The following is a 12262-nucleotide window of genomic DNA, read 5'->3' on the forward strand; positions in this document are numbered from 1 at the left end:
CCCTTAGGCTGTGTTCACACACAGCATTTTTGGTATTTTACAACCAAAATAGAAAAAAAGTGATGCCAGCTTACCGCCGTTCCTGTAGCCTCACTGCTCGGGCTCTCACTTCAACCAGTGCGTGGTAGCATAGTAAATGGGAAAAATGAGTCCAGCTCCCGGCCAGGATTAGATGAATTGAGCTTTATTGACACCCCAGCACCGTGCACACACTGCGGCAACCCCCCCAGAGAGAAGCCTACGCGTTTCGATTGCTAACCGCAATCTTCTAACCGCAATCTTAATCATGGCCATGATTAAGATTGCGGTTAGCAATTGAAACGCGTAGGCTTCTCTCTGGGGGGGTTGCCGCAGTGTGTGCACAGTGCTGGGGTGTCAATAAAGCTCAATTCATCTAATCCTGGCTGGGAGCTGGACTCATTTTTCCCGTTTACTATTTTACAACCAAAACCAGGAGTGGATTGAAAACACAGGCTATGTTCACACTGCTGTAATTGAGTTAATGTCCATTGTTTAATGGCAAATAATTGCCAGTATTTTAAAAGAACAGTCGTTATTTACTGTTAAATGACGTTGAGCCACTAAATTTCAACAGTATGTGAACATAGCCTTTCTGTGTCTTCAATCCACTGCTGGTTTCAGTTGCAAAAAAACTTCTACTTCTGTTTTCAATTACTTGTAGAGCTAAAAGGATGGTCCTACTCCACAGCACTGAGCACAGTGAAGACAGATGTAATGGCCTTTGCTTCCTCAGTGCATGTGTTAATTGTACTCAGAATTGTCTTGTCCCTCAGACCAAGTCATCAACACATCAGTCTTGCCAGGATGACCTCCCAGTAACTCTTCAGAGGACTGGCCTTACCCAATATCATTTTGTAAGTAATGTAAATACAATGTGTGCCAAGTTGTTTTCCTATACCATAATGTAATTAACAGTAATGCCCTTGTCTGTTCTGTCACATGCTGAATAACAGGTTGTTGGTGATCTGGGGTCTAAATCCTTTTGACAGGTTTCCTTACAGTATACAGCAGATTCACATTCTTTTCACATTTTTTACATTACCCTGTCCGCTAGGTGATCCTGGTGGCACGGTCCTTTTTTTTTTTTGAAAGTTATTCCCAGTTTCCATTCTCTGTGCAGTTTTCTTCTTCTTGTGCACTGGCCTGGCTCTAGGCACTGCTGTTGGCAGTTTACACCAGTGTGTATTTTACACCCTTAGGGTGGGTTCATACTACGGAGTTCTCGCGGACAATGTCCGCGGAATTCCGCAGTATGTCCGCGCGCCTTTCCGCCTGCTCCATAGACACCATACTATGGGCTGGCGTATTCCGCCGAAAGGAGTGACATGTCACCCTAGTATGAACCCACCCTTAGATAAATCTGGGCCTCTCTCATGACTGAGCACAGAGCCCTGTATGTCAAGTCAATTCAGGATGGGAGAGTGGATAGTTCCTTTTAAAGTGTCATTATCTGGATCAGAAGACTCTTATCATTGGTTTTCCACCATTCCCACTTCCTCCCGTGACATTGCAGGTATGGTCTAGTGATGCTGGAAATCTATTAGTTGTCTATAACAAAAGATGTAGTACATTACAAAGGTCTGCCATTTTTGTACTATAATAGCTAAGCTGGTATCTAAACACCTTTTTGTTGAATCTTGTATCTTTTTCAGATAAGATATCAAGATCTATTGTATGTAGTGAACTTAAAAAGAATTCTTGTTCCGTCAAAGAATATGGCACAAATAGACCCTCATGTAAGGGTGGATGAGGGCATTTCCTGTACTTTTATGCTACAAGTCTTTTAATTGTGAGCATTTTCTGTAAGCTAATGCTCCGTTGACGAAACTGTCTTTCTCTATTCACTTGGCCCAGGCAGAGTCAGCCATCAGATAAGACAAAGGCATTCAAGTAGATTTATTTTTAAAAGGAATAAAACAAAGCTTAACAAATCATGAACATAATCCAGTTGTCAAAGCGCCTATAGTATATGTTTCAGCTGAAATAGATTACCTGACCAAAACAAGTAAAATGTTCCTTAGCTAGAATTCCATCGACTGCAGGGCAAAGTCTTCAAAGAGGAGCATATATGCACAGGAAGACATGGCGGGGTTCAGCTATCATGACAAATTATAGGCCTCTGGATTTTATCCCAAGGCAACAGTACCACTTTATAGGCTAATCGTAAAACATGGCAGAAACACAGGTTAGAGTCTAAAAAAACAACCTTTTTTTTGTAATGTCGTCAGCCGCAGTACCTCTTGTAAATACACAACACAAATCCGCCACATACCCTTAGGGGTCCTTTTGTGCGGCTGCAAGAATTATACATTCATTCATTTGCAGCAATAGTCACACTGTGTAGAGAGCCTTTAGCATAGTTGGCAAATTGGGTAGAAAGTGATCGATATAACGGAATGGTGGTGTTTCTGTAACAGTTGCATACATTTGCTGCAAGCCCCATTCAGATGAATAGGACAGTCAGAGAACATTCTGCAAGAAATGAATTAGCCATGTAAACATATCCTCCATAAATATAAAGGCCTTTCTCACTTCCAGATAGCTGTACCACTACGTGAAAAAGAAAACACCACCAGGGTCTAGTTCATGTACAACTCTCAGTAAGCTTTCTGAAATAAAATGACCCATGTCAGGAGTCCTATAGCATTGTGTACACTATATGATACATAACATCAGTAGTGCCTGAACTACTCAATGTATGTGAACAGGGTATCCGTACTGTTAATTCAGTTAGTCTTTGAAATCCAGCTTTACTTTTTTTTTTTTTTTTAGGAATTTAGGAAACAAAAGCAGCCAAAACCCATTTTAAAGGGCATGCCACATGTACAGTAAATGGCATGCTAAATTGTACTATACATTCTGTTCGTGTCTATATAAAAAGATCATAAAAACACCCACATTTTATGAAAAATGAGAGATGAAAATGACCTTGGTAAATAGGGGAAGGCACAATGTACTGGGCACCCCCCCTGTTATTCTTAAAGGGCTGAAGCACTGGAGGCGGGCCAACCCACCCCCAGTGGGAGGAAACACCCACCCCTCTATGATAGGGCTCCATTGCTGCTAATGGAGCAGTGTCATAGAGGGATGGGGGTGGGTTGGCCCGCCTCCAGTGCTTCAGCCCAGGCCTGATGGTACATTCCCTTTAAGCAATTGGGTTTGCCAGTTCGAATGCATGTCTGTACGCTGTCTGACACTATTTGCTCTGATTTGATAGTGGAAAACAACTCGATGGTACCAACTGGTGGTGTGTCCCTACATTGTCTATGTAGTCATACATTCTACTACTAATAATAACAGAGGAATGTCACTATACATATCTATAAGAAAAGATCATTCTTACTTTATGGCCTATTGAAATAATTACTACAACACAGTTCAAGGGAGGACAAAAGTTCACTTTACGCTGAACATTACTTTTACATTTTTCTTAATGTTCTGCAAAGCTCAGTCGATAACTACTGTATCAGAGTTTATATTGCTTGGAGCTACAGACTGCTGGTTCTTATGCAGATCAACAGGTATATTGAAATATAATGATACTCTACACTGTGCTTACAGGTTTAAAAGGTAAGAGGATCAAGAATGTGAGCTCAAACTGAATCTTTAAATATTATTAATGTGTGGATATTAGAGATGAGCAAACCTCGAGCATGCTCGAGTCGATCCGAACCCGAATTTTCGGCATTTGATTAGTGGTGGCTGCTGAACTTGGATAAAGCCCTAAGGCTATGTGGAAAACATGGATATAGTCATTGGCTGTATCCATGTTTTCCAGGCAACCTTAGAGCTTTATTCAAGTTCAGCAGCCACCACTAATCAAATGCCGAACGTTCAGGTTCGGATCGGCTCGAACCCGGTTCGCTCATCTCTAGTGGATATCCTTCCCATAGCTCCTATACTGCCCGCACTAACTGGTTTTCTGAACTACAGAACAGCAGCAACATCAAACGGTCTCAGCACTTGGAAAATGTCAGTTTCCTTTTTTCACATGAGATCATTGAAAAGGAGGAGGATGTTGAATTTAAAGTCCACTGTATGTGTATGAATCAGAAAACAGACTTTAAATATTCACAGATATAAAGGTGAAGAGCAATGCTCACAATACAGAGCTACAGTCATACAGGTAATATGTGGGGGGACTTAGGACATTGATGGCTGGTTTTCTTCAGTAGTAATACTTAGCAAGTGGCCATTTGGGCTTAAGTGAAAATGTGCACAACACTTAAATAAAATTCAAGTAAGATACGATTAAAATAAATAGTGCACCATAATATTAATGTAACCATTCACACATTGGCTTCGGGCTTCACTTGGTTAAACTGGTACTCCCCCCACATTATGTGACATGCGCAGGGGCCTGCAGAGCTAATTCAGGATAGTTAAGGGTTTGACCCAGACAGATGAGAAAGTGATGGCATAACCAAGCAATGTCTTCAATTTATGAGATGGGAATTCCCCTTAAAGGAATTCTTATTTTCTGGTTGTGTGAAGGGAGAAAAAAACTTCAGCTAGTCTTGGGAAAACTGTAAAAGTTAAAAAAAAAAAAATTCTAAAAGTGGTATTAATATGTATAGTAACATTTCCATGAAAGAAAATAAAAAACTGAATGTCTGCAGACTTGGACTACTTTAGTGTAAGGGCAGTGCAGGCTGGAAGATTCTCTCTAATCTTCTTTCTTTATGGAGTCTTCAGTCTTTATTGAGTCTGACAGCTCCTCAGACTTTTGCCTCTGAATTCTTGTCCTTGCAGATTCTGTTTAAAAAAACAAAGCATCAACGTTAATCATTTTAATGTAAGATGTTCAGTTTATTATGGAGCATATGCTTAAAGCGACTCTGTACCCACAATCTGCCCTCCCCAAACCGCTTGTACCTTCGGATAGCTGCTTTTAGGGTACAAACCCACTTGACGTATTTGCTGCGTGAATCAGTCTTAAAAATAAGCAGGCAAAACGCAGGTTGGCTTTATACGATTGTTCTGTGTTAAAATACGCAATTGCGTATTTTTGAAGCGTGAAGCTTGTTGTTAGCAAAGCATCAGTTGTTAAAATACGCAATTGCGTATTTTTGAAGCGTGAAGCTACATGCGTTTTTCCCACAGGTTGTTAACAACTGATGCTTTGCTAACAACAAGCTTCACGCTTCAAAAATACGCAATTGCGTATTTTAACGCAGAACAATCGTATAAAGCCAACCTGCGTTTTGCCTGCTTATTTTTAAGACGGATTCACGCAGCAAATACGTCAAGTGAGTTTGTACCCTAAATCAAAGATCTGTCCTGTGGTCTGTTCGGCAGGTGATGCAGTTATTGTCCTAAAAAAAACACTTTTAAACTTGCAGCCCTGTGCCAAATTGGTGTGGCATAGAGTGCGTGTGCATGGCCTCTTTGTCCCTCCTCATCATTAGGAATAGCCCTGGCAGAATTTCTTCTATTCCTCACTTGTATGAACACTGCACAAGTGCCTTAACGATCCAGCCCATGTGCCATGCTCTCACAGGTGATGAATAGTAGAATATCTGCCTGGAGCATTCCTAATGATGAAGAGGGCGGGGAGGAGGGACGGAGACGCGGTGCAATCCTAATGCACACACACTCTAGGCCACGCCAATTTGACACAGGGCTGCAGGTTTAAAAGTAGTTTTTTAGGACAATAACTGCATCACATGCCGAACAGACCCCAGGACAGAGCTTGGATTAAAAGCAGCTATCTGAAGGTACAAGCGGGTTGGGGGAAGGGGGGGGGGGTCACTTCAAACATATGAAAACAGCAAAAATTTACTTAGTGGACAAAAATTCTAAAGGCCGTATTCCACGTCCCAACTCTGCTCATTGCTGCTGCTATTGCACTTGGCAGCAGCAAGCGAGTCTGGGGAGGGCAGGGCTGCCCGGGTGATCGCAGATCGTCCGGCCAGCACATAGGATATAGCGGTGGCAGCAGATCAGGGCTATATAAGTCGTTTGTCTTTCAACATGTTGAAAGGCAAACGACTTTAACGATCAGCGGACATGATTGATGCCAGCTGATTGTTGCCTCCTATTCCACAGGACGATTATTGTCCGTAAAGGCCGATAATCGTTCCGTGGAATAGAGCCTTCACTCCCAATTGTGCCAAAGAACTGGACCACTGGGATAAATTATATATGTATTTCCAAAAATTACCAGCAATAATTCCCCACTTTATGGCCCCCTGCAGACACATTTTGGGTGCTTTCCCAAGACAGCTACTATTATTACACCAGCAACTCTGTAATATGTTGTATCTGTCTGCTGAACTGTCTACCAATTTCATTCACATTTTTTCCAGAATGAGTTCTTTTCTATGCAGCCCCAGCAATATGTAAAAATATGAAAATATAAATGACCAGAGTACTTATTCAAATCTAATATATAGAGACCTCCTCCTCAAATCTCGGTGAAGGTGTTTAGTATGTCAATATGTTTCCTTGGCTTCTTCCTCTGTCTCTTTCATTAGATCAGTGAAATGAATTTATTAACAGCCTAAAGATTTAGAGACTTGTTCCCGTAAAAAGATGGTAGACGGCAGACTATGACCAGCAGAAAATAAAAAAAACTCAGATTGAGCAACTATTGTTCCTACACGATCTCTACAGTCTACTTTCAGTTCTTGTTTTCTACCATGTTCTACTTTAACAGCAAACTTCCTGACCAATGACTCATGAACCGCCTAAGAAAAGTTCTCACGTCTGACTTATTTGCACACTATAAAACATAACCCTTGATTATTTTAGATGGCTGCAGTAATATGTAAGGTTTTGTGACCCTGAGCAAGGAATAGGTGGTTATGGAGGCTCATTCACATCCCAGAACAATGGAGATTACTCTTCTAGAACATTAATTGTGAGTCTTAATCACAGGGTTTTCCTAAATCTTAACATTATCCCCTATCATCAGGATAGGGAATAAATGTCCAATCTCGATAGGTTCAACTTCTGGGACCTCCTCTCCATGATCTTGTAATAAGTAACACTGATGCAAGCACATGCCATTCCAGTCACTCTGTATGCGCAGCTGCTGGAGATACGGGAAGTTTAGTGTTCACCTAGCTCTGCAGTTCTCATAAAGAACGAATGACTGAATGAATGAAGCAGCAGTGTCCATGCAAGTTCCACACTTCCATTCTTATAGGAAATTTATGTTCTTGGGATTGTGAAGGGCCCAGCAGTCCCACAATTAGATAGGTGTTGGAAAGTGAATTTTGTAAGTTGGGACAACTACTCTAATATATATTTAGTCAGGTGAAACAACTGTATCAGAAGCAGCAATCTTGCAGCTTCTTGATTACAGTGCTGAAAATATTCAAAAACTTTCCCTGCTCCTGGCATTATATGCATACATGGTGCCTTGTAGAAAAAGAGCCCACTACAGGGATTTCCTGTCCATGCTGCATGGAATGTGGGAATAAGCCCTTACCGATACCAAATTGGAATACTTACTCATTTCTTCAAGCTTCTGTTGAAATTTTGATTCTGAAGAAAGAGATTTGCTGAAAGAGAGAGGAACAGGCAAAATGTCAATGAGGAGGTCACAGATTTACTACACCGGGATAACAAATACACCGGATATAGACATTTATGGTAGTGCTGGCACAGGTGTGTTGTTTACTCAGTGAAGAGTCATATCCATTTGGATATATGGGAGGCTATAAAAGGACTGTGGTATAACATCTGGGTACAGTCCAGGCTTGTCACCTTACACAAGGAAGTAATTCAGCGAATGAGCCAGTTACATCTATCACTTACAATATGTAATTCCTATTTATAGCATCACATAGAACTGTTTAATGAATGACTATATAACACATGATATAGTACAGTATGAGTACATTTATAATATACTGACTATAGAAAGTTTTCCTTTGCATGAAGAAACCTGGGTAATGTAAGTAGTCATGGGAGCAAGTAAAGGGCAAGAAACCTTTGTTTCTATGGGGCCAGTTCTGGTGTTTTCATACTACTTCACTCCTTGCTTTTACTTATTCCAGGTATTTTTCCTCTATTTTTCATTCATCATCCCTTCTATCTACCTATATATTAACTCTTTCTCCTATTTTATGTGATCCCTTATCTAAATAATAAAATTTTATATATATATATATATCTATATCTCAAAATGAAAAGTAAAATCTGTAAACTCAAATTATGTATGTGTTGTGTACAGATTATTCATACCTTCCATCAGCTTCATCATGGCCATCAAAGCGAAGCTTCTTCAGTGGTTTTGGAGCAGCGCCATCTGCATGTCTCTTTATGGGTCGCTCTGTGCTGCTCACCATCTGATTAATTTTCTGAAACTTCTCGGATGCCTGCACGAAGAAATAAAATATACATTAGTATAGGCTATAATCTGTAAACCAGTGGCCCCCAACATGTGGCGCTACAGCTGCTGCAAAACTACATGCTGGATATTGAAATTTCAAACTGAATCCTAGTCCTCCTAGCCAGGATGATTATGGATACCAAGTAGATATAATATATCATATAAATGTAATATTTAAAATGAACGTAGGAAAGAAATACAAAGTACATACACGTGAGACACACTGCACATTCACTCTATAAATTACTGTAGTGATTTTTTTCCTACCTTTTACACAATGCATATATACATTATAGATATATGTTATTTTCTATATATAGTTATATTCAGGGAGCCATAACTAAAAATATAGCAAATTCATTACTTACCCCAAATGATTCACCAATGGACACCAGAATTCTAAAAAGAAGATAGAAAGCAGTTAACATTTCCTTTTATATATAACAAACCCATGATCTGTTCTGGTCTATTTTGTTTTTTCAGCCTGTTCCATAATCTACTAAATCAGGCAGACATTTCCCCATGTAATAGAACCAGCCGATCAACAGGAGAGCGCTGTCTTTCAACAAGTCAAAAATAATCCTGTGTCGGCTGCACGTCTCTATTTAATAAGAGATGTGTGGCGAATGGATGATTAAAAGGGCTGCTCGACAATTTTTCTTCCTTCAAATCAACTGGAGCCAGAAATTTGTAATTTACTTGTATTAAAAAAATCTCAAGTCTTACAGTACTTATCAGCTGCTGTATGTCCTACAGGAAGTGGTGTATTCTTTCCAGTCTGACACAGAGCTCTCTGCTGACACCTCTGTACATGACAGGAACTGTCCAGAACAGCAGCAAATCCCCATAGAAAACCTCTCCTACTCTCCAGCCTAGGAAGAACACACCACTTCATGCAGAACATACAGCAGCTGAAAAGTACTGGAAGACTTGGGATTTTTTTAATAGAAGTAAATTACAAATCTCTGGCTCCAGTTGAGTTGAAAGGAATAATTTTTGGGTGAACTACCCCTTTAAAGTAAAGGGCTGCTTGAACACTGCTAGAGATGCCATGCAATTATTAAGCTAAGTAATAGGCTCAGTAAACGAGCGCCACTAGGAGCCTTTAACATTTGTGTTAAAGTGAGTTTACATCTAAAATTAGCATTGATCGGTATTCTACTTCGGACAAGTCAGAGGTTTGTATAGGTCAGGGTCCGAGACCCCTGCCAATCATTAGAATCAAGGGGTAGACCCATGCAGCAGCGTGCACTCTTTTTCTCTATCTCATTGCTAAAGTAACAGTGGACGGAATTATAATGGAGCCCTATGGAACTTCCGGTAAAGCGATTACCTGCAACCAGCTAAGAGACAGGTGTCATTTGTTTTATCTCCCCATCAACTATCTGCCTATGTCTACAGCTTTGAGTATGATACACAGTAAAGGTGACAGTTCCCCTTTAAAGGTAAAATTTGTATGAACATAGCCTTTTTATTACCTTCGTGGCAGTAAATATGAACAGGATGTAACAGATCAACAGACAAGCTGTATTTCTAACACATTATATGTGGGTGACATCTGAAATAGCTTGATAACCAGTCTCACATCTTTCATGTCTAGAGCTTGATGTCTTTTAAAGGGAACCTGTCACTTAGCCAGTGCTTGCAACTTTCTTGCAAAAACAGCACCACCTCTGTCGCCAGGTTGATGTAGTATTGCAGTTCAGTTCCATTCACTACAACCAAACTGAGGACAGGACTAATGCGGTTTCTAGGAGAAATTACCCCTTTAAGACGTCTCTGATGGGCTAAATAAGAGATGCTAGCATGGATTATCAACATAATGCTGTGATTTTAAGTTTAGACATTATTTTGGACTTCCTGTTACTATTTGTATATGAGAACCTTAAGGCCCTATTACACGGAATGATTATCGGCGTATTCGGCTGATAATCGTCCTGAAGGAAACGATTAATCGACATGAACGATGTCGGCTGATCGTTTCTGTCGTCTGTCTATCAACACGTTGAAAGACAGACGACTGTGATAGCAATGATTTGATGCCGTCGCTCCGTGGAATAGGGGGATCTAGCGATCACGTGCAATGTGCACGTGCAATAGCGGCGGCAGCGAGCAGGGAACGAGGAGCAAACGAGCGCTGACAGTGCTCATTTGCTCCTCTATGTCGCCCCGTGTAATAGGGGCTATCCAGTGCTCCAAAAACATGGCCACTTTCTTCCAGAGACAGCCCCACTCTTGTCTCTAGCTTGGGCGGGGTTTTGCTGCTCAGTTTCATTGAAGTGAATGGAGCTTAATTGTAACCTGAACTGGAGACAAGAGTAGTGTAGTCTCTAAAAAAAAGTGGCCATGTTTTTGGAGCACTGGATAACCCCTTTAAAGTGCCTTAGATAGCCATCAGCCAAACACTTGTTCGACTGCCATCTGTTATTCCTTCTTAGCCCACCATACAATTGGAAAAAAAGCACAGCATGATACATGTAAACTTGCCTTAAAAATTGCCAATTTGGTGAATAATAATAATAATAAATTATTATTATAATTATTATTATTATTATTATTATGCAGATTTTACTTGCCAATTGTGATAGCTAAAATCCCAAGGAAATCCACATGGTGAGAATTTCCAGTTGAATTTCAAAGGGTTCCACTTGTGAACTTGCCCTGCAGCTCTGTTACCAAAGACATATGTGTATGCTTGCCACAGATACAACATCACCATAGACAGTTTTCTTAGCAGCCAGTTATCACATACAATGTGGCTATTGACATGTATTGTATGTTATTTCTATATAGGGGGAAGGGCTAGCCGCTGACAGATGTGGCAGGTATGGTTCTTCCCAGCAAGAAAACAAAGTCTCTACTGCTCTACCCCTTCAACATAAATTAGCTTGGCCGACAAATATCTACAGGCAGCCTACTTGTATATATACAACAAACCTGGTTCTTGGAGTAAGCTTTGTTGGTGAAAGCAATCCATCAGATGACTTGTAGGGGCTTCTTAACGGGGAAACAGATATGTTAATTCCCCCAGGAATTTTTAAAGGAGAATTTGGAAATCTGTAAGGGCTTCGTGGGATTTGCGGAATTGGAGATAAGGTTGGGGGCTGGGGGAAAAAAAAAGCAAAACAAATACAAAAGTTAGCTGGGGGGGAAAATAATTGTCATCTGTAAATAGTGGTGACGTTTGTTCAGTGTGTCTGTACGATTCCCCACAGTATCATGACATATTATGATGATCTCACCCTTGGTGACGCATACTGCAAAATATTACTTTTCAGCTTCTGCATAAAGACCAGGTTATAGAAGACTATGATAGAGTCGTGCTGTCCTTCCCGAATCAACACATGCTTGAAAGTCTGGAAACAAAAGAGAAAAAAGTGAAATAAAGAACTGGATTCTTGTATATACAGGAGGTGGCAATACTATATTTTACAGAATAGTCCATGTGCACAGAAGCAGCAGATAACGGTGGGGATTCTCCGCCATCTGCAAATAAAGGGTCTTTAAAATAAGAAGGAAGTGAATGATTTCCTTTTTTTGGTCTATGTTATCTATTTTGTTTAAGTATTCTTCAACTTCCAATAGCATTGTGTAATGCAATCAGCACAGGGCACATAGCACTTGCAAGGTGTAAAGTTTAAATTATCCATTGTCTGATGGTCAAACATATTAGATAAGTGACAGCAGAATCAGTCAACCATCTAAAGTGATATTAGACAGCCCAACCCACTGCGTAAGCAAGCAGCAATCTGCCAGATCGACGCAGCTCGATAATCGTGCGGCCAGGGCTGCACGTACGTTGCTAGCAACGTTCATGCAGCCCTTTTTTTTAATCAGTCAGCTGCACATCTGTTATTACGTGGGGAGATGTGCGGCCAAAGGCGGATGATCTTTAGACAT

General features: G+C 40.5%; 1 protein-coding gene and 1 long non-coding RNA gene across 4 annotated transcripts in view; both read right to left on the reverse strand.

The window, feature by feature from the left end:
• Window positions 1-1893: 1893 nt before the first annotated feature.
• LOC138793544 (uncharacterized) lies at window positions 1894-3791 on the reverse strand. Its single transcript, XR_011363296.1, has 2 exons — window positions 2294-3791; window positions 1894-2214 (listed from the first exon to the last, which is right to left on the reverse strand). It is a non-coding gene; the product is annotated as an uncharacterized lncRNA (long non-coding RNA).
• Window positions 3792-4566: 775 nt separating this feature from the next.
• RB1 (RB transcriptional corepressor 1) overlaps window positions 4567-12262 on the reverse strand; it is a 117372-nt gene continuing 109676 nt past the window's right edge. For all 3 annotated transcript variants that reach the window (XM_069970145.1, XM_069970143.1, XM_069970144.1), the window contains exons 22-27: window positions 11605-11718; window positions 11300-11466; window positions 8731-8761; window positions 8215-8348; window positions 7480-7529; window positions 4567-4776 (exon numbers count right to left, since the gene is read on the reverse strand). In XM_069970145.1, coding sequence (XP_069826246.1) covers window positions 4688-4776; window positions 7480-7529; window positions 8215-8348; window positions 8731-8761; window positions 11300-11466; window positions 11605-11718 — 585 coding nt within the window. In that variant the 3' untranslated portion in view covers window positions 4567-4687. The remainder of the gene's footprint in view (window positions 4777-7479; window positions 7530-8214; window positions 8349-8730; window positions 8762-11299; window positions 11467-11604; window positions 11719-12262) is intronic.

This window comes from Dendropsophus ebraccatus, chromosome 5 (assembly GCF_027789765.1).
Source record: "Dendropsophus ebraccatus isolate aDenEbr1 chromosome 5, aDenEbr1.pat, whole genome shotgun sequence".
Taxonomy (NCBI): Eukaryota; Metazoa; Chordata; class Amphibia; order Anura; family Hylidae; genus Dendropsophus; species Dendropsophus ebraccatus.